General features: G+C 45.4%; 1 protein-coding gene across 1 annotated transcript in view; it reads right to left on the bottom strand.

The window, feature by feature from the left end:
* LOC144690996 (transmembrane protein 94-like) overlaps positions 1-22,694 on the bottom strand; it is a 42,783-nt gene extending 20,089 nt beyond the window's left edge. Inside the window, exons 1-8 of the mRNA XM_078558950.1 lie at positions 22,335-22,694; positions 20,957-21,084; positions 9,325-9,461; positions 9,028-9,224; positions 7,603-7,754; positions 5,792-5,894; positions 5,129-5,215; positions 1,349-1,465 (exon numbers count right to left, since the gene is read on the bottom strand). Of these exons, the coding sequence (XP_078415076.1) occupies positions 1,349-1,465; positions 5,129-5,215; positions 5,792-5,894; positions 7,603-7,754; positions 9,028-9,224; positions 9,325-9,461; positions 20,957-21,084 (921 nt within the window). The 5' untranslated portion in view covers positions 22,335-22,694. The remainder of the gene's footprint in view (positions 1-1,348; positions 1,466-5,128; positions 5,216-5,791; positions 5,895-7,602; positions 7,755-9,027; positions 9,225-9,324; positions 9,462-20,956; positions 21,085-22,334) is intronic.
* Positions 22,695-23,467: the final 773 nt, after the last annotated feature.

Genomic DNA, 23,467 nt, shown 5'->3' with positions numbered 1-23,467 from the left:
CTTCCACACCATCCCAAAGCCGAGAATCTGGGAAAGTGTCCTTCACTCCCCTTCATAATCAAATTCTTTCCTTTCCTTCTCTATGCCATTCTCTCAACTAGGCTATGATAAGGGACATCTCACTCGTCCTTTAACTCCCTCCAGAGTGTTTCTGCCCCAACACCTTCACCTCCTCGCAACATGGCATCCATCTTCCCCTCCTTTATCTCCATTTTATGGCACTTTTGAAATAACGCTGAATTTATTCATCAGAAATGAACAATTTCTTGTGCCTGACAGAGGATGTCAACATTTATTTGGGCAGGGGTTGGGTTGCTGTTGTTGGGAAGTTGCCACTCCAACTTTGTGACGTTCTTTTGGTGGATATCTTTTGTGGGCTTGTTATGTGATCATTATTCTTTAATTTACATAATGGGGTGAATGGAACTGTCATAGCGATAGAATCTCCAGCAATCTTTCATCTGTCGGAATATGGCTGGATGGGAATTTTCTTTGTAGAATATGTTGTGTTTTTTTCTCCTTGTGCTTACTAACAAATAAACATCAAGGCACCAACCACACATAAGGGATTGGTAGCACACAAATACAAAGGTTCATTCATTAAGAAGTTGAAGAGTTGGTAGCAGTCTTACAAATAAGGTTGTTGCCAACCCTCCAGTATTGGCCTGGAGTCTCCAGGAATTGAACATCAATCCCCAGGATGCTACTGAGTGCGACCCACTCAAAATGTCATCAGGATGTTAAAATAGATTGGGTTTTTTGTCTTTTTCTTTGAACAATTTTCTTCATAAGCTATAATATTAATAATGGGGAAAGAAAAGCGTTTTGATTGACAGTCAAACATCATTCGATTGGGTAGTGAGTCTTTTTGCTTTCCAACTGGTGTAGAAAGGCAGTACGTTACAAGGATGGATGTGTTGGCCGACTAATGGCTGGAGTGTGGGGGCGAGTCATGTGATGAAACCTCCAGAAATACATGTGATCACAATTGGCAACCCTATTTACAAAGTAGGGGAACTTGAACACATGTCTGATCTGGTTGCCCCCTCACAGGACACAGAGGCTGAGTCACATGATTCATTGAATCATTTCCCCTCTAGTAAAGTATACAGGAAACATAAACTCAACCACTTAAAGGTGTACCAGAACAGAATATATATGTGAATAAATTGAGATTGAACAGAAACATTGCTTATTCAAAAGTGGGAAGTAACTAAAATCGACAGCAGAAACGCACAGAAACTTAAACTCTTGAGCAACAAGTGAGAAACATTGACAAACTTGAGCACTGACAGGCGTAGACATTAGTGTTGATTTTACAAATGTCTGTTTTTATAGAACTGCATACCATACAATTTGCTGTTGGCTTTGTTAACAAGGTGACTATTCGAGCTTCACCACAGGCATTCACTAGGAACCAAAGTATAGGAAATGTCAGAGGCAATACCGGGAGGACACCATTCACCTATGGACGTAAACAATCTGAATTAGTGACATATTTGGCAAGATATATTGGCTAATTGATTTGCTGCATAGCCATATGGAAAGTCTTCTTGCTTTGTAGGTCATGGAGTAAGACATAAGGGCAATAGTTTTGTTTCACAGTCAACATTATATTTTTGGCCACATTTGACACATTTGAAACAGAGTATTTCTAATAATAAATATTAACAACAAGAGTGACTACACTTTGAAAGTATTTAATTGGCTGTAAATGATTTACAACATCCTGAGGTCATGAAAGGTGCTATGTGAGCACAAGTCCTTTCCTATCACAATACTTGTATTTATATAGCACCTGATGGAAATAATTCAACCAGAGAATTGCGGGAAAGATGGGCATGGATTTGGGAGCTGATGACACTCCAAGAAAGTGGGAGTGGGTGATATTTTTAAGAGGTCGGAGTGATGATGGTGGATTTGAAAGTTGGGGAGCGAAGAGAGCCTGAAGAGACGGAACCATGTCAACTGGCATGGAGATCAGGGGGGAGAGCTGCATGGTCAGCAATTAAGTAGCACTGGGATCAAGGGAGAAGGCGACGAGTCTCATGGATAAGTTGTGCTTAGTAAAGGGGTGATGGGAGATAGGAGAGAAATTAGACAAAGAAGTAGGTTCAGAGCTAAGACAGGGGAATCTTGACAGGAGGATTGGCTCGATTGGCAGAGAGAATGGGGGAAGCAGCAGAGGCAGCTGAATGGTTATCTCAATCTGTGTCAGAAAGAGGAAATGTGTATACAATGTTATTCCATTGCAAGCTCTGTGCTTTGTACAGAACTATAAGTACAAAGATATTTGCCACATTTCAAACAATCAGACAGGTAAAATAGCTACAATTTCAATTCTAACCTTTTCTAAATGGCACCCATTATTCAAAATCTGATTCTCTGACAGGCTTTTTTTTCATGAAATATAATTTTGAAAATGTACATGAAACTCGGTCAAAGGATCAAGCTGTATTACAAATTAAGAAAAATCTATTGAACTCTGCTAAACTCTAGCTTAAATGCTATCATCCAAAACTAAAAGGCCATAAATATAAGATCGTCACTAATGAATTCAAGAAGGAATTCAGGAGAGACTGCTTTACCCAGAAAATGGTGAAAATGTAGAACTTATCACGTGGAGTAGGTGAGATGTACAGTGTCGATATATTTAAGGGGAAGCTGGATAAGAACATGAGGGAGATGGGAATGTAAAGATAAGCAGATAAGGTGAGGTGGACTCGGGTGGAAGGAGGCTCATGTGGAGCATAAACACTGGTACAGACAAGTTGGACTATTTGTATGTAATATTTGTCCTGCAAAATTGCAGAGCTCAGTTACACCTATGCGTTTGTCAAAATCAGTTGTACAGATCTAGCAAACTGGGTTATCATGGTGGTGTAACACTGTGCAGTATGCCAAAAGTGTGACTTGGAACTTAAAATGGGTCACAAAGTGAGTTCCAGACTTACACTGTACCATCAAAGACAGAGGGAGAGAGAGAGATAGAGAGAAAGGTTGCTGAACAGGGATGCCACTTCCTGACAGGACAGCACAACTGAGGGACCCTTTCAACCAAGCTTCTTTCACACAATCCTTGACAGTCACTAGTAAAGAAAGAAAAGACTTACATTTATATGGTAAAAACAAAATACTGCAGATGCTGGAAATCTGAAATAAAAGCAGAAAATGGTGGAAAAACTCAGCGGGTCTGGCAGCATCCGTGGAGGGAGAAACAGATTTAACGTTCCAAGTCCGTATGACTTTTTCATTTCTTCTTCATTTATATGGTTGGTGCCTTTCACAATTTAGTAAAGCACTTTACAGCCAATGAAGTGTTGTCACTGGTGCAATGTAGGAAACGTGGCAGTTAATTTGCACAGAACAATCTCCTACAAACAGCAACGTGATTATGACCAGATCTATCTTTTAGTCATGTTATTTATTGAGGGAGAGTCTTTTGCCTGGTCACCAGGGACCTGGGGGTTGTCAGCAAATGTGAACTTGTGAGGGGGGGGGTCACCTTTGCTTTTCTTCGTGAAAGTGCCCCGAGATCTTTTATGTCCACTTTAGAGACGGTTTAATGTCTCACCTGAAAGATACAGCACCTCAGCCTATGTACTAATTGCCTACCCTTGAGCTAGGGGTTATAAATGGGGCTGAAACAACCATAAATGGAGAAAGTCAAATTCCAGAAAATAATGCAATGACACCCTGCTCCCCCAAATCCACACCTACTTATTCCCTATCCCAAATCCACACTTACTGACCCCCTCCCAAATCCACAGATACTCATCCTGCTCCCAAATCCTCACTTACTGACCCCCCTCCCAGATCCACACTTACTGATACCCACCCCCTCCAAATCCATACTTACTGACACCGTCCCAAATCTACACTGACTGACACCCCCCTTCCAATGCATTTATTGTCCCCCGCTCCCAAATCCACAGATACTCACCCCTCATCCCATATGCACACTTAATGACCTCCACCCTCCCAAATCCACACAACTGACCCCCCTCCCAAATCCACACTTAGTGACTCTCCCTTCCCTACCAATGTACAAATCACACACATCTTACCCAGGGCCATTTCTGTGGGTCTCCCTCTATTCTGCCTCATCAGTGTACTGAACCTCAACACCCACACTCCGTTTATGATGTGCATCCCCACATTTACTAAAAACTGGGTTGACTGTCTTGAAACTAATTCTATGTTGAATCTTTACAACGAGAAAACTTGAACGCTGAGATAAAAGGTCAATGCTCTAATCTGCCGCACCATCTGATCATTGTCAAGTTATATCATCAGTTAAATGTCAATGTTACTTAAGCCTATAAGGATGGCTGGTATGTGAAATAGCAATGTTACAATGTTAGAATCGAGGCTTTTTGAAGTTAGACTCTAATTACAATATTGGAACAGTGAAAGAGGATTTATTCTGAATCTAACCCATTCTGACATTAGGCACAAAAATGAACTTTTTTGACAACATCAAGAATGACTTACATTTACATAGAAAGTTTACTGTGCTAAAGATGCTAAGGTGCTTCACAGGAACATTAAAATTTGACACGTGGCCACAGATGGAGATACTAGGACAGATAATGGGGCTTTTAGGAGCATGTGAAAAGGAGGAGAGAGAGGTAGAGATGCAGACAGGTTGAGAGAGGGAATTCCAGAGTTTAGAGCCAAGGCAGCTGAAGGCACAGCCACCAATGTAGAGTTAAAATCGGAGATGCACAAGAGACCAAATTGCAGGAATGCAAGAATCTCGGAAGGTTGTAGGGCTGGAGAAGACTATGGAGATTGGGAGAGTCGAGGCTTTTGAGGGATTCAAAAACGAAGATGAGAATTTTAAAACTGAGACAGTGCTGACCTGTCAGCCAATGTAGGTTAGTGAGCACAGGGGTGATAGGGGACTAGGACTTGGTGTGTGTTCAGATATGGGCAACAGAACTATGGTTGAGCTCAAGTTTATGGAGGATATGAAGCATTGAAATAGTCTGGTCGAGAGTTAACAAAGACATGAATGAAGGCAAATAAAGCTGAGTATGGGACAGAGTGGGGCAATGTTTCCCAGCACTTATGCAATAAATACAATTTTTTTTTTAAATTGTGTGATACATTGCACTTATCTTACCTGAAGCTGTAGAAGGGTAACTTGCCATGAACCTATCCCTGGGACACCAAGTAGAAACCGTAAACCATTGGTGATCAATAACACAGCCTAGGAAAAGTACAGCGCAAATAAACACAACTCAGAACTCTAAATGCTAAATTGTGCCTGTAGGCTTTTCAATTAAACAGATGGGTGAGCTGGTATCCATAAGAGATAAACTTAAGATAATTGACAAAAGAACCAACAGGAACACAAGGAGATTTTTTTCTTTTCATATAATGAGTTACGATGACCTGGAATACATTGCCTGAAAAGGTGGTGGAAGCACATTCAATAGTAACGCTCAAAAGGGAATGGGATATATACTTGAAGAGGAAATATTTGCAGGGCTATTGGTAAAGAGCAGGGGAGTGGGACTAATTGGGTAGTTCCTTCAAAGAGCTGGCACAGGCATGGTTGCCTGATTGGCCTCATTCTATGCCATTATGATTTTATGGTTCTTGTTATCGCCATCACATGAGTGGCTGCCTAGCAGACAAACTCATGCTGTATATGCAAAAGCAGAGCTTTTCCCCAACTTTTCATGTGTGAATGCCAATTTGAAGCATCTGAAATGGGATAATGAGCCCCCAATGTCAACTGATACTGAGATCTCCCTATAGGTAAATCATTACCATGGCATACCAAAACCATTGGAGCAATGTACTTCTCCAGGAGCCTCTGAGCAGTGAAACGTTCATTATCCAATACAGTCACAGGTCTTTGTTGTCCCAATTCAAGGCATTGCCTGTGAAACATTGAAAAGTTTTTTTAAACTGAAGGGGCACCATACTTTATTAAAATTCAATTATTACAATTATTTCTGTAAAGAAAGAAATACTGCAAGATAAAGGTAAAAATGTAACAGCTATTTTTTAACTGCATTAGCACAAAGAAAACAATGAAAAACTATGTTTTGTCAGGTTTATTCAGTTCTGATGAATGTTTAATTTCATTGATAAACAAATAAATTCTACTTCCTTCATGGTAAAAACATAATGGTCCAAGGGGTGTCATGACAGAGTATGACCAACACTGACCCAAGAAATGAGTGAATGGGAGGGTTAAGTTTGCCTGAGAAAAAATGTGTTTTGAGGAGAGATGAGTGTGATCTGGAGATTAGAGGACAATGGATGGATGATGCATAAAAGGCCAGCTTCATTAGGATGCTTGGAAAGAGTGGATTATAGGGCTGGAGGAGATCATAGAGATAGGGTGGAGTGAGGACGTGGAAGGATTTAAAAGATTCTAAACATGAGATAATGAAGCATGGGAAGCTATTATGGGTCAGCAAGAATGGGTTGCTGGTGAGTTGGACTTAGGCTGTTACAGGTTCAAGTTTATTGTGAGTGAAATATGGAAGGTCAACAAGAAGAGCATTGGAGTAGTTGAGAGTGGATATGAAGAAGACAGGGAGAGGGACTTCAATAGCAGAGAGATTGAGGTGGGACAGAGGTGGGTGATGATATAGCAGTGGAATTAAGCAGTCTTTGTGATTGAGAGGTCTGCATTAGCTCAGGGGCATACATGAAACCAAAGTTGCAAACTGTTTAGCTTGGTCTAAGCTGGTGCCTGAGGGGGGATAATGGAGTCATTGGTTTTTGCTATCCCAACATTGAGCTGGAGTAAGTTAAGATTTGTCTAAGAAGCAGTCTGCAAGCGTAGAGGCAGTCAAGACACGATTGAGAGGGAGAACTGTGTGTCATTAGCATCCATGTTGAAACCAAGCCAATATCTGAATCTGATGTTGCCAAGAGGTAGCATGTAGATGAGGAAGAAAAAAGGGACCGACGATAAATCCTTGAGGGCTTCCCGATGCACATGTCATGGTGAGAGGAAAAGGCTTTGCTGGAATAATACAAAGGCAGTTCTAATGAAGCTGCATAAGGGAAGAGAAATGTTGGAGAATGATGGTGTGGTCGAGCAAGTTGAACATTGTTGAGAAGACAAGAATGATAAGGGGGCATAAAGCACCAATGAATCTCATTAGTGACTTTGGTTAGGGCCATTTTGATGCCAGGAAGTGATCAGAAGCACAGTCAGAGCGATTAAAGCAGGGAGATGACAACACATTCAAGGACCTTAGAGAGGGAACAAAGATCAGAGGAGGGGGTGAGAGATAGTTACTTACATTTTGCACTGCATGCAACTTCCATTACTTGAAATTTCCTTGAAATAAACCATCCCACCAAATTAGCCTTCACGAATAATAACACATATCAGCCAACATTTTTCTTTCTGCTTTCTGTACTATTTGGAAGCAATATTAAACTTCAAGTGCAAACAAACTGAGTATAACGGCTGACCTTTGCAGCAATCCAAATGTAATGGCTTTGCAAGAGAGGTTAAGAGATAAGAAGGAAGAAGAGTGGGAAGAGGCCTGACCTTGTGATTCAATCATTATAACTATTGTCTTCTTAATTCGATAAAGAATAGAACTACGCGCTTGAACTTACTGGATATCCTCAACCATGGGTGTTTTAGTTACTCGGAAAGGGTGAGGCTTCAGAAGGCTGTGAGTGCTTGATTCTTTGTCATGAACTGGTGATGGAGGGGAGGAGAAGTGGCAAAAGACGTCACCCCTATCTAAAATCACATGTTCTTCATCCTATGTGGAAGTAGAGAATCATGATTTACTGTTTTTTAAAAACACAGTGCACATCAGGAAGCTGATATCTCTGGTTTTGTTAAAGTTCTGCCGTGGCATAGGAGTTGATGGAGGTGCCCAATTTGTGTCTGTTTGCAGACTGATGACTAGTATAGAGCTCATTAAGGTTCAAAATGTTAAGACTTCCTGCCCTAGCTAACTCTACACCTCCTTTAACAGGCGCAAGAAGAGCACAACTTCCTGTCCAAGAAATTTCTATAGCTGAGCTGGTGTAGGAGAAGAGGGAATAACATAAGCTTATGCTGAAGATTTCGACTTGTATACCAACCAGCTGGATCTTGGACAGCATGGACATTGAAAACAAAATGTCATAATTTAAGTTTCACCCTTCTCCTTGCCCAATGCTACATATCTATGTGTTCTTTCAACAGTCATTGCTTTGCTTTTATTTATCCTTAGGATTTGGGTATCATTGGAAAGGCTGATATTTACTGCCCATCCCTAGTTGCAGCTGAGGAGGTGACGGTGGGCAAAATGAGTGGTTTGCTAGGCCACTTTATAGGCAGTTGAAGTGTCAACTACATTGATGTGGGACTGGAGTCAAATGTAAACCCAGGCCTGGTAAAATGGCAGATTTCTTTCCATAAAGTATATTGGCAAACCAGTTGTACTTTTACGACAATCTGGTGGTTTCATGGTCACTTTTATGGGTGCTTTTTATTTTAAATTTGAATTCTCACCGTCATACAACTCACATTCTCTGGAATTGAAACTTTTGGATGGCCAATCCCATGACATAGCTACTACGCCATCGTACTAGGGTTGCCAACTCCAGTTGGACATATTCCTGGAGGTGTCATCACATGACCCTCCTGTCTCCAATCACCCTGCCCACCTACATTCCTGCCATTGTTTGACCAACCTATTCCAGCCAAGCTCATGGACTCTGCATTACCTGATTGGATGATTCCTGACCACCGGTCAAGCTGCCTTTTGCCAGATGTTTTATGCTTTCATAATGCAAACAAAAACATCCAAGGATTTATTTTTAAAAAGCACAATGTTCCAATTCCTCTATGATTTTTGCCTCTGGGTTGCTCACAGGCAATGTCTGGAGGTTAGTTTTTAATCCTGGAGGGTTGGCAACTTTTTATCCTTATGTCAAGCAGATTCATAAACATTGTCTACTTTCAACTATTGGAATACTGCAAGAGACAGGTTGTAACTATAAAATCTAAATCGGCAAATCATTCAGTATTTTATTAGAAATTACCTGGATTCCTCTAAGGGATGTTGGCGCTTTATGTCCTGGTCTCAGGGCTATAATATCTCCCTCAACCAGCATACTAGTAGGCAGATTTACCAATTGACCGTCCCTGTAGGTCCACTGAAGAGATAGGGACTCCGAAGGAGGGTTGTACAATTCATGACAAAAATCGTTCCTTCCAAATTCTGGGGTTCTAATTAAAACTTAAAACGTACTCGGGTTAGAAAAGTATCAGAAGCAGAGGTAAAATATCCAATTGTCAATCTGGCATTGAACCACCATCACATCATGAACTCTATTTACCATTTAATCTTTGCAGGATAGCCTGGACCCTCTGTGGGATCTCTCGAGATTTTAACCACTGCTGTAGTCCAATCGCACCCAGGTTTATCACAAGGAAGAAAAGCAGGACAGATTCATTCATGAGTCTCATATCTTGACTGAGAAAAAGGAAGAGTTGGAGGTTACATGGTGTTCATTTTTATCAGGTGTAAGTGTTGAATAATTGTGGAAACGCATTTGGTGAAAAGAAAAATGATAGCGATGAAAGATTTGTTTCAATTTGATTGAAAACACAATTAAACTGACACAGGCAAACTGATTTGACATCTTTGAGACTCAGGCCCAGATTTACACTGATTTTTCGGCCCTGTGGTGAGGGGACCCACCGCGGCCCTGCCAAAAGTCCATTGACTTCTGGCGGGAGCAGATGATCCCAGCAGCAGACAGGACCTGAAAATCCTGCCCTGTGACTTTGTCATGGTGAAAATCATGGAAATCATCAGAAGGACTAAGTCCCGCCCTTGAACGTGTCATGTTCCATTTTCATGGGGGCAGGTTTGGATGACAGCCGAGTTTTGTGCATGAGCAATTTGCAGAGACAGCTGGCCATTTAAATCATCAACCGCCCCCACTGATTTCCGACTTTTGCATCCCAGCTGTGTGGGTCCTGAAGTGTGCAGAGCAGACCAGGCCAGAGGGGATCTGTTTGTTGTGTGCTTGTTTTGGATAGCCAGGGAGGAGAGGTGGGGTACCCCTGTAGAGTTATATTTCAGTTTGTATTTAGTGGCCCAGAAGTGTCAAGAACTTAACTCTCACTGTCTTCTTGTGACCGAAGGGAGTGGAAGGGTGGGGCTGCTGGTCAGTGACAATGCAGTCACTGTAATGGTGACAGCTGATGACCTATATTAACTGGATAATACATAACCTACCAAGCTACGCTGCCCACATCAAGGCCAAAGTGCAACACTGCAGTGGGGATGATTGTCTACACCCAGCACTCATGCTTGAGATGCACTTGCTAACCAGCATCTGGTCACGCAGTGGGGTCACCAAGCCTCCCTTAAAGGCACACTTAGATGAAAACTGAAAGAAACGAGGAGCATCTCAGTGCTTGAGCCTTTGACCTCTGGAGTCTTATGTGATACAACAAAAAGAAGAAGCTCTCGTATTCCTCACGAATCAGACCACAGCATTGCTCCTGGTGAAGCCACATCAAGGTGCATCTCAGCCTGCTGCCTTCAATATTACTGGGAAGAAGTGAAGGACCTCACATTTTTATTATTCCTCTTGAGCTCTCTATTGTACATGCACACACCGAGTCATTTAGAAGCAAAAAGAAGTATATTTAACAAGTGCTCAAATGTGATAAATATAATGTGAATACAGTAACCACAGTGAACCCATTAGTGCCTAGGTGAGACGGCACCCCCTGCTTGTGTACACTCCTACAATGTGCTCCCTGTGTTGCCTTGGAGGAGGTGGATGCAGGCTGCTCACTTATCTGTCTATAGGGCAATGAGGAGCATGGTGGCCGGCTTCATCATGCAGGCACCCACTGGGGACCTCCTTTCAGACTGTGGCCTGTCACATGTGCAGACAAGGGCTCTGGTGGAGGGGCGGTGGGGGAGCGGGAAGGTGATTTGGAGGAAAATAAGTGGGCTGAGGAGGTCTCAGCACCTCCACACTCCTCAGAGACCTATACAGCCCTAGGTTGAACTTCAGGTAGGGTTGATGGGGCTGGCTGCTGGTGCACAGTAGGCGTCTAACCAGTAACCACTGGACCAACAGTACGACTGTCCTGTTAAGGGTATGCAGCTCCTCATGTAATCCATGGATGTCAGAGCTCATACTTTGAGCCGGCAGCTCTAGGCTACTGAAGGAGGTTTGCACCCTTTCCTGGCCAAGACGCTGCTCTTGCATCCACTCTGAGTGTTGCTGCAAGTGTCTCTCCACGAGATTGTCCAATCTCTGATGGTCAGAGCTCATGCAGTAGGACCCCAGGACAATGTGGAGCTCATGACGGTGATGGACTTCTCCATTACAGCCCAAGAGCTCCCACTGCCTCAGGGAACTCTGACAGATGTCCGCACATCTGCTCCTAATTGGACAAACACTGTGCCCCAAAAGCTGACTCCTGAGGCTCCACATTCCTGCCCACTGGAGCATCATCGTGACTTTCCTCCCTCCACCAAGGGGGACTGTGCCCGGATGCCCCTGACTCTGACACCTCCTCCTGCAGTCTGCTGTGGCGATTTTCAGCTTGTGCCACTGACTCTAAATGTGCACTACATCCATCCAAAGTGCTTGTATCTGAGTTGGCGAGGTGTGGGCTAATATGATATGATGCTATGTCCTTGGATGTCTCTTCCCTCTTCCTCCTCTTGATGCCCAAAGGATGATCTGGCCTCGTGGGGGGTAGGGGGGGGGTGGTGTGCTGGGTAAGGGGTGGTTGGGGGTAAAGTGACCAGAGCTGGGACCTGTGTGAGATACCATATGACATATTTAGGTATAGCCCTTCTCATAGTGAATGCACTCTCTGATGCACACCACTGCCTTAACCATGCTCGCACTGCCCACGTGTCTCAATCCCATCGTTGCACTCCCTCTCATGCTAACGTGCCATTGTGCTCAGTGATATGACAACATGAGCTCCACCATTGCCACCATGTGCCAGGGCAATCTCAACACCGCCTTTATCACCTGCTACTGGAGATTCACCATCACCAACAGCCAGCAGCTTCTGCACCCTGACGATCTCCATGGCCAGCTGTTCCACGGGATGCATGGGTCACAGGGGGGCACTCCCATCCCCACCCAGTCTGGGCCATTCCTTTGGCATTCTTCACCTTTTTGTTCTGCATCCACAACATGAATTTATGTCACCCTCATATATAGTGCGTGCAGAGATAATTCTCTTCAATGCGTCTGTGTATCACACTGCATATTCACGTCTGTTTTGCGTGCGGCTAAATGAGCTGCTTATACAATCCTCTGCTGCAGCATTGAGACTTGTGTGTGTCAGATCTTGCATTTTATCTGCAGCATGCAGATGTGACCCTTCCCTTCAACCTCTGTGTCTCTGAGCTAAGCTATTCACCTCGCCAGAACGCAACAGACGATCTCCGATGGTCCCCGGTGATGCTCACCACTGCCACAATCTGAATGCGTGCCTTCTTGCTCCTGGCAGGCGGTCTGCGACGGCCAGCTGGGTAAATGATGTCTCTTCTGCTTGCCTCCTCCACCAGGATGTCCAGGTCCGGTCAGAAAGGTGTGCGACAGCTGGCCCCATCCCTTCAGATGCGGCTGCACTGCGCAGCATTCTATTAATTAATGAAAACGTCAGGCAAGGAGGGTCAAGAGCAACTCAGAATAGATTGGTATAATTCACTTCTGTGTGCTTACATGCACTAACCATTTACATCATCTCATCTATGAATACTCAAACATCTTTGTTGGGTTCCATGAGGAACGTGTCTTCGATGGAATGACACCTAACCTTCTACCTCTCGCATATTTCCGATACGTGGATGATAGTTTGCTATATTTAAATCCACAGCTGCATGTAATAATTTCCTTACATGTCTTAATGGGCTCCATCCTACACTCAAATTCACCCTTGAAATGGAGCCATCAAATGAACTCCCCTTCCTTGAGGTACTAGTTGAGAAATCTGCCAGTGGATTCTCTACTACAGTCCACCACAAGCCTACCTTCACTGCTCAATATACGTGTTGGGATTCTTAAAGTTCCACGTGCTATAAGATTAGTCTTGTTGGCAACCTTGTAAATAGGCCCTGAGCCATTTGCTCACCATGCAAGCTTGATGCTGAAATAGGCGCATCAAAGGTACCCTGCAGGATAATGGCTACCTTGATCAGATCATGTCACGCTGGATATCGCGCAAACTCATGACTTGCCTAAGACTTTCGGCCCAGAAAAGTGCCCAGTCTACCTCAGACTGCCCTGGAAGGACAAGGTATCTCAAAGATTTGAGCAACAGGTGAAGCTAGCTGTTTCACGCTGCTACTATGCAGTAGCAACATGAGTGGCGTTCGCCCCTAACAGGATACTGCCGTCAAGCCAATCACATAAATGAATAACATGGTATATGAATTTCAGTGTCAGTGTGATGCTAGGTATGTAGGCCGTATGTCCCAAAGACTGGCAGATCGTATCAAACAGGGTGTCCCAGCTCCTGTTCGCAGTGGGCAAGGTACAGACCATACCCAACCAGCCCGTGCTTGCAAAACTCAAAACACAGTGTCCAACATTAGATGTGATTCTGCGATTGGACAACATTTGCTGAATAATCCTCAGTGTGCTAAGAATTAAGCTGACAGCCAATTTAATATTGTCAGTCAGGTTTGCAGTGTGGCTCATTTGCGTATACAGGAAGCTACATATGTAAATACACAGGGTCCTGTTGTTTAGAGACAAAAAAAACATGTACATACATTGCGTGTGTTTCAGCTAAACAAAATAAGTGACAGCCATTCACTGACTTATTCCTCAGGGCAATGCTTTGACCAATCAGGGTCAAGCTACCTGGCTTAGATTTCAAACAATGCTTGACAGTTAACTGTCAGTCACCATCAATAGTGCATTCTTCATGGCAATTCCACTTGCCACTCTCTTCACATGCAGCATAAATGGTTGTTTTCCCCTTATATTGGTATTCTTGCCAGTGTCCTGATGAGTGCAAGACCAAAAGCTTAGACATGTCTCTTTTTTCAGCAATACTGTTCTGTACTACCTAACACCCATTTGACTACTTTTAATGATGTGGTTGAGAGAAGAGCTCTGCACATACGCTTGGTGCTGTCTATGTTGCGGCTGTCGCTCCAAGGTGATATGCTGTGCTCAACGGCAAGTGACAGCCCTGCTGACTTATTCCGTTTTATTCCGACTGTTCTGCTGCTGCATTGTGCAAATGTGAGGGGCCTGGTCAAGGTCCAGTGTGGGCACATTGGGAGAGACAAGTGACAATAGGGTAAGTGGATGGGATAATAAACATAGCAATGTTGTTTATCTATCCACTGAACTTAGCTAACTTACTAAATCACAGCACATTACCTGCGTCATGTAGTGTTGGCAAGAAAATGTCATCTCCATGGTGTCTTGAGAATCCACTCAGTGATTTAGTTCAGCACACTTATGATTGGGAAGCATCAATGACAATTCACCCAGAGGGAAAGCCCATGATGGGTCATCTGTTCTAGGATAATCTAACAGTTGGACAACATTTACAGCTTTGACACTCACCTGACAACTCAATAATGTCTCCTCCATTCAGGAAGCAACACTCGGATGGACAGCCCCAAAAAGTCGCTTTATATATGCGCCCGAGTTGCCTGCCCTGTGTCAGGCCTGCCTCCGACCCCTTACCACTTCCGGGTTTGTCCGCCCCGACTCAGACTCCAGCAGCCTCCCCCACAACCGAAAATCAGGCCTGCGAGCGGCCGCTTGTAAAAGGTCAGGTACGCAGAGCCGGGAAATCTCCCGTCTCTCCACACCCAACCCGGCAGCGAAGATCTGAGCCTCAGTCTTTCTTGTTGCTGTTGTAGGGTGTTGGTTACAGTTCTGTAGGTCTGAAGAAGTCTTCGTAGTTATACGTAGGTTAACTGTAAGTCTTTATTGACTCTTAGAACTATTTACAAATATACAGTGACGGGTACAAGCTGGGAGCCGTTTCCATGCTTACTGGTACACACGGTTCTGTCCACACCCAACTGACCCTGGGTGCAGATCATGTGCTTTCTTACGTCACTGTGCGGGTGATACTATTCGCAGTCCCACATTAACCCCATATGTGCCAGACCCTGACAAAACAGTTGCAAAGTGAAAAATAATTAATTATTGGAAAAAAAGGACTGATGGAATTTTTCCTTGAAATTCTTGCACCCAACCATAGTTCAGTGAGGGAATGTAGGAGATATGGGCTGGGGGGAAAGCTGAAGCATGACGGAATCCCCGGTATGTGGTAAATTAAGAGGTTTCAGTCAGGGAAAGTACTGCTACTGGCTTAGCATTCAAAATGAGGAACAACAAGTAAAATAATAACAAGTACACCAGACAGAAAGAAAGAACGACTTTCATTTCTATAGCGCCTTTCATAAGCTCAGGATGTCCCAAAGCGCTTTACAGCCAATCAAGTAATTTTCAAGCATTGTAATGTAGGAAACATGGGCCAGGATGTTACATTGGTTGGGCGGGCTCGGTGGGAGTGGGCAGTCAGGAACCCGACCGCCGCCCGCGATCGGCTCCATGCCGCCATTTTACTCAGGCGTGCCAATGAAGGCCCACCCAGTGTAATACACAACTCCGGCATCAGCGAGAAGGGGTGGGCGGGGGCGGGAGCTCAATGCCCGACGGGTCCAATTGGCGACACGGCGGCCGATTCAAAAGCGGCCACGGCGGCCCACACGAAACCGTTGACTCGGAGGGCCGCAGCCATGGAGAACGTCAGTGCTGAACACAGCAGGCGGGAGGGCAGGTCGGTGGGGCAGTAGGCCCCACGGTTTTGCCGCCGAGTGTCTCGCTGCCCTCCTGGAGGAGGTGGCAGCCACGCCAGGATCTACTTGTCCCCAGGGACGGGAGGAGGAGGAGGAGGCCCCCCCTCCCCAACCTCACCAAAAGTGCCTGGGAGGAGGTGGCATCCAGGGTCAGCTTCCATGATGTGGTGAGTCGCACATGGGTGCAGTGCCATAAGCGGTTCCTGCGATTGGGAAGGGTGAGTACCGCGTTGACATGGGTCACTTTGCACAGCAGTTAGGACTAGCCCCCTTGCCCGGACCTCAGATTTCTTAGATTGTGAGTGAGTGGCAAATGTCACTGAGGCAGCATTTGAGCAAGGGGGTGATCCGAGGCTGCCTGGAATGAGTGTCTTGCAGCTCCAGGGTCACGAATCGGCTGAGCCCTGCGAGGTATACCTCAGGTGGGGTTAGCCAGGCTGCAATGGCAATGCAGGTACAGGGTGGACTAATCAATGCTCCTCTGTCTTTTCAGGAGAAGACATCCCACAACAATGCTGAAAGGCTGCGGACTGGTGAAGGACCGCCCCACCTTCTAATCTTGTCCAGATACGAGCAGGAGGCACTGGAGCTGGAGAGGTGCCATGCGCCTAGGTCAACCGGCCGCGGTGAGGTTGGGGTGCCACGGGGAGGTAAGAGTGCAGTGCACTGAGGTCAGAATATCTGTCATAGCAACCATTCCACAGTTGTCTCTATATTGATGTGAGCCTCGAACATGGAATCCCAATTGATAATGGAAAGATGAGGGCACCCTGATCTGGGTGCCAGGCATGCACAGTAACAGTGCAACGACTTCGACTAATGACATGTCCTTGTTCTTCGTTTCAGGCTCACCAGAAGCCTGTCAGGGTCAGGAGCCTGAAGGCCCGCCACTCACCCCAGAGGGCACAGACGATATAAACGCACCAGCGTCACACCTTCTCAGCCAGGCAGGCACCAGCGCAGATACCAGCATCTCGGTGGGCATTAGAGAGGCAGATAGTATCTCGGTGCACAGTGGTGAGGCCACTTCACACTCGCTTGAGGTGCAGGTGGAGGCAGAGAGTGCCCAGGGCCCCGGCAGACGGAGGACTGTTGGCGACCAGGAACATGCTCAGTCGGTGGCTGATGATGTGCCTCTGGAATCGTCCCTGAGGCAGAAGATGCTGGAAATCCAGCAGGGTGTACGGGAGGATCTGGCGGAGATACATGAGGGAATGCATGCCATGGTCTCCATTGCGGAGGAGTCCATGTGGAGCATGAGCAATGCAATGACCCTCATGGCTGAGCGCACTGCCTCCTCGATGGAGAAAGTGGTGATTCTCATGGAGAGGCTTCTCCAGGCTTCCTGGGAATGCACTTGGACCTGCAAACCCTCGCATCGGCAATGACCTCAGGTGGTCACTGTCAGTGTGGGAGATGGATTGGGCACCCAGTATCCCAGCTAGATGCCCATCCATTGATGGTGAGCAGGGAGGTCCAAAGCAACCTGACGTTGGTGCAGGAGCTTCTTGTCATCTCTGCGGACTCCTCTCAGCTCTCATGGTGCTCCGGATGAGGGCAGCAGCTCCTCTGCCTCTCTGCCAGTGACCATGGCATCCAATGAGGCTGCAGCGACTGGGGAGATGCCAGCCATGCCACTGGCCGCTCCCTCCCAGGCTGGGCCAGCACAGGCTCCACGGGCCAGAGGACGCCCGCCAAGATCATCAACGCCAATAGGACAGCAGAGTGAGCAGGCTGTCTCCAACGTCAGTGCCAGCGAAGGGGGAGCACCTAGACATAGCACTCACAAATGTAAACTTAAAGCACCTTAAGCACAACACGGGTGTATCACTGGTGATATTTTATCCCCCCACTTTTAAGTTAGTTATGAGTAGGTGTGATGGAGAACATCTTTCCATTTAATTTTGTTTTATGTATGCCAGGCACCCCACCATTAAATGTGTCTGTGTTCAACAAGCCTCTGGGTGCTTCATTAGTTCTGCAGATGCAGGGTAACCCATGATGTTATGAGTGACTTGTTTATCATTGAACTTTATTGAAATGGCACATAGTGCATGTTGTTCACCAAGCAAATGTTCCTGTCAGGTATCGAGTATGGAGCCTGCAGCCCTGGCATGTGGTGGTGGTTCATCTTTGGTAGGCTAGCTGAAGGATCAAAGCCTCCCGGTTGTCCCTGCCCCCCTGGAGGTTGCCCAGGTCAGCGTCCATCCCCTCAGCGTTCTCCTGAGCATGCTCATCCTCGGAATCACTACTGGACTCATCGTCTGCTGTCAGAGCAGCTGCGTCAACATCTTCTTCCTCCGCTGCGTCCCCCCTTTCCAGCGCCAGATTGTGGAGAGCGCAGCATGCAACCGCTATCAATGACACATGATCTGGGAGGTAATGCAGTGTGCCCCCTGAACAGTCCAGGCATCGAAAGCGCATCTTGAGAAGACCGATGGCTCTCTCTACCACCGCTCTTGTGGAGGCGTGGCTCCTGTTGTACTGCTGCTCGGCCTCTGTTCTTGGGTGGCGGAGAGACGTCATGAGCCACCTTCTGAGGGGATAGCCCTTGTCACCCAGCAGCCATCCATCCAGTCGAGCTGGAGCACTGAAGAGCCTCAGCACCTCGGAGTGTCTCAGGATGTAAGCATCATGGGAGCTGCCTGGGTACCGTGCACAGACTTGCAGAATCTGCATCCTATGGTCACACACTATCCGCATGTTCATGGAGTGGAATCCCTTCCTGTTGACGAAGGCACCGGGCTCACCTGCTAGTGCCTTGATGGCCACGTGTGCAGTCTATTGCACCCTGGACACGGGGGAAGCCAGCAATCGCTGCAAAGGCTTTGGCAAACTCTGCCTGGCTGGCCTCGTCCGTGCGGTAGTGAGTGAAAGTCAATGCACGCCTGAACAGAGCATCTGTCACCAGCTTGACACAACTGTGGACAGCTGATTGGGAGACTCCACAAAGATCAGCCACCGACCCCTGGAAAGAGCCGAAGGGATAGAAGTTGAGGGCCACTGTGACCTTCAGCACCTCTGGCATGGGGTATCCACCCACACTGTTGGAGCTGATCTCAGGGCCGATCATCTGACAGATGGAGGTCACGGTCTCCCTTGAGAGGCGGAGCCTCCTTCAGCATTGCACCTCAGACATATTGAGGTAGCTGCATCACCGCCTGTAAACCCTGGCAGCAGGATAGTGGTGTCTTCTGCAGCCCCTTCCGCCTTGGACTTCCTGTTGGCCCTGCGCCCCTTGTGCCTGCGCCTGTCCTCCCACAGGTTGCTCCCCTGGAGGCTGAATAGGGACACCTGGCCTCCTCTCCCTTCTGGCCCTCTCTTCCTCCTCAGAGGAGGTGCCTCCAGCAAAGACCACAATCCCCATTACCGGGGTAAGGGGAGGCTGCCTGATACCTGGAAGGCCCCAAGTATTAAGATTCCTCCAGAGTCCTGAACTGAAGCCTGTTATTTCTGTCATAGCTGCTCTGAAGCGAAATGAAGTTGCCCTGTTCACACAAGCAAGCAGCAGTAACTTACAATCTAAAGTACTAACAACTCGCATTAGCGAGACCAATCACCCCTCTTACCCCCCAGTTGATGAGGTTTTTGAAAATGTGGCCTACCCGCCTGCCCATTGCTCCCGTGCTGCGTAAACTCAAAGACAATTGGTACCTCAAGGGCCTTAGCTGGCCCATAATTAATGGCGCCTCTGTCCTCATAGCGCGCCCGCCTACCAAAATATCGCAATGGTGCACAGTGACGTTGGGACGCACGCCCGACCTCATCGCGGGTCATTTTACATTCCGGCGTGTCGGGCCCGCCCCCGCACGCTGAACGTAAAATTCTGCCCATGGCGACCAATTTGTGCACAAGGTCCTACAAACAGCCATGTGACAATCACTGGATAATCTGCTTTTAGCAATCGGTGAAGGAATAAATATTGGCCAGGTCACCAGGAAGAACTCCCCTGATCTTCTATGGAAATAGAGCCATGGGAACTTTTACACCTACCGGAGAGTGCAGACAGGGCCTTGGTTTAACATCGCATCCAAACGATTGCCCCTCGGACAGTGTAGCACTGCCTTCAGTACAGCATTAGGGGTTGTCAGCCTAGATATTATACTCAAGTTTCTGGAGTTTTTTTTATTCATTCATTCATGGGATGGGGGTGTCATCGGCTAGGCCAGCATTTATTGCCCATCCCATATTGCCCTTGAGAACTGAGTGACATGCTAGGCCATTTCAGAGTCAACTGCATTGTAATGGATTTGGAGTCATATGTAGGCCAGACCAGCCAGATCAGATAAGGACAGCAAATTTCCTTCCCTAAAGGACATTAGTGAACCAGATAGTTTCATGGTTATCATTAGATATTTAATTCCAGATTCCATCTGCCATGGTGAGATTTGAACGTGGATCACCAGAGCATTACCCTGGGTCTCTGGATTACTAGTCCAGTGACAATACTACTATGCCACCATCTTCCCACCACCTTCTAACTTAGAGGTCAGTGTGCTACCCACATAGATGACACCAAAATCCACCAACCCTTTCTAGAACTATAGGCGTGTGACTACTGGCTAAAGATAGGATAAAATTCAGTTGTGACACATGTTAACTCAGGATAAAAGTTTTGCCAGCACTCAGCGTCCACTCTCATGTAAAGAAAAATCACTTATTGTCAGCTGCAGTGAATCTAAGTACGGATCTCATTTTCACAGGAATAAGATTTTTGAGTTTATTTCTAGGAGATTCTACATATCGCTTATTTGAAAAGGCTTCTTGGGTGCTGATATACTTGAACACCTCATGGTCTGTCAGAAAGTGCTGACAAAATGACACCTTCAATATCACAATCTTTTAATTTTGTGCTCTCCTACATATAAGCAGCAAACAATGCTGAAAACACCCACAATATTAAAGATTTAGCTTTGAAGGGTTGATGCAAATGTTCCAATAGCTCACATGAATCTTTGGAAAGTGATTCACCGGTTACCTATTCAGTGCTTACACCACAGGGGCTCCTAATTAGGATAAAAATGAATCGCATGGAATTCAGATATTCACTGTTGAATGAATGAGAAATGTCTCTGTAATCAGCTACATTTGCTCAAATGGATAATTTTATTGCTGTGTAGGGATTTCTCAGTTTTCCTTACCTTTTAGGTAACTGAGTATGATGGCAACCAGCTACGGCAATGGCTGCCAGGAGCAACAGGAATGCTCCCGGCCAATGGAAGCTTGACCAACGATTTGATTGGTGCAGAAAACTACTCCTCCAGGTCATCTAATGGAATACACAAAAATAAAAGCGAATCAAGCAATAAAGTCACAATTTCACTCCTAAATAGCCTCGCTCTAATTTTACGATTCTGACTTCTTGTTCTGAATTCCCCTACCAAAGGAAATAGTTTCTCTGTATCTACCCCATTTAACCCCTTCATCGTTTTAAAGAAATCTCAGTAGATCACCCCACATCCTTCCAAACCCAAGGAAATGCAAACCAAATTTATGCCACTGGGCATCATAATTTAACCCTTTAAGACCTTCACCGTGCTTCACCTATCATATTGCTGAGTCTGCACTGTATCCCCTCCAAGCATAATATTTCTTTCTTGAGGTTTGATGTCCAACACTGAATACAGTACCCCATGTGGGGTCTGAAGCATTGCTTCCTCATGTTTGTATTCAAATCCCTTCGAACTAAAGGGCAACGTTCCGTTAATCTTCTGGATCGCTGCTCAATATGTGAACTTACTTTTAGTCATTTGTGCACACGGACACCTAAATCCCCGTGCACTTCCACAGCTCCTAGCCTCGCACCGTTCAGCAAATGTTCCAATTTCTCTTCCGCAGATCCAAGGTGGGTGACCTCGCACTTCTCCATATTAAATTCCATCTGCTTTTTACCTGAACTAGCCATTACATTCTCTAAGCATAACGGCTAAGTTTTAAAGAAGCAGGCATTTCATCAAAACTTAAGACATTATTGCATTGCCCTTTTCAAACTGGATATTTACGGGTGCTAAATGGAAACAGGATGCTGTTGTTTTGCTAATACTTCTATAATTTGAATAAAATTTATCAGTATTGTCTCCTTTGAAATTTGTAATTAAATTAATTCCAGCAGATATGTGGTTTAGTGTTCTGCCCCCTCACCGCCCAGGCTTGCTTTGGATATATGTTAGTCTCTGACAGTTTAAGGACAGAGTTTTACTTGCAATACTCATTGCCTGGCCTTCACTCTATTACCTTGTTCGATTGTTGCTACTCTCTCCATTTTCTTTCCAGCATAGAAATTTATTTCTCCCTCAGCATCTCTACTTGAAACTTATTCTTTTGCTTTCTCTATCGGTATGCAAATAAATTCACCATTTTTCTATCTCTTACTCAAGGTCTTGTTTGTATCATTTTTCGTTTTACTGTGAACAGTCAAGTTTTACTCCAGGTCGTAGTGGACGTCCTCTGATGGGCTGCCACCAATGTTATGTTACACTATTTAAGGCACAGGTTAATAAACAGTTCACGCCTAAATACCTTCCATGTTCTTTCCTTCTGATGCTTTTTATGCTCAGATAGAAGTGCAGACACTTGGTCATGTAATATAGTCAATGCCTTAACATTGGACAGCCCTTGGTATCCACCCGTCTTTTCCTGTGAATTGGAAAGAAAAATTAGTGATTGTTACCAACAGCAAAAAAAATTTCAGATGGCCAGGTTGCATTTATTTATGAACTGTAAACTAGTCTACAAGCTCTATTATGGTTTAGGATTCATGTTTTGTCACAAAGGGAAAGTGCTTTATTGCCTTGATGTAAAGACAGAAAAGTGCTCGAAATAGTCTAACTTTAATCCTGTCAGAGAGACGTGCTCCGTATCAAGACTTATGTTACATACATTTCCATGAAGGGAAACATCCCAGAACCAAAAGATTTTGTGTTAATATTAAACCTATTGGATTGCTTATTTTGATGAAGATTAATTCAGATGCTAAAAAAAGGTAAGTTAACTGCTTGTGGACTAATTCCAGGTCATTTATCTATTTACTGTGCTGGATAACATATGAATGAGCGCTCCCAGTGCAGAAATTCCAGTGTTGGGGATGTATATCAGGACAGACTAACAGGACAGAAAGACAGAATATTTCTTAAATGGTGAGAGGTTGGGAAGTGTTGGTCTCCAAAAGGACCTGGGTGGCTTTGTTCATGAGCCACTAAAAGCTCGCATGCAGGTGCAACAATCAATAAGGAAGGCAAATGGTATGTTAGCTTTCATCACAAAGGGTTTTGAGTACAGAAGTACAGATATCTTGCTGTATAGAGCCTTGGTGAATATTGGAGTATTGTGTACAGTTGTGTATACTCAACTGGAGTATTGTGTACAGTTTTGGTCTCCTTATCTAAGGAAGAATGTACTTGCCATGGAGGGAGTCCATGGAGGTTCACCAGATTAAGCCCTGGGATGTCGGGATTGTCTTATGTGGAGATATTGGGGAGATTGGGTCTGTATTACCTAGAGGTTCGAAGAATGAGAGGTAATCCCAATGAAACTTACAAAATTCTTACAGGGTGTGACATGGTGGATAATTGTAGGATGTTTCCCCTGGTTGGTGAGTCTCAAACAGGGGACATATTCTCAAAATAAGGGGTAGGTGATTTAAGACTGAGATG

This window comes from Cetorhinus maximus, chromosome 15, assembly GCF_964194155.1.
Source record: "Cetorhinus maximus chromosome 15, sCetMax3.hap1.1, whole genome shotgun sequence".
Lineage (NCBI taxonomy): Eukaryota > Metazoa > Chordata > Chondrichthyes > Lamniformes > Cetorhinidae > Cetorhinus > Cetorhinus maximus.
The sequence above is the reverse complement of the archived record's forward strand: the minus strand, read 5'-3'. Positions and strand labels throughout refer to the sequence as shown.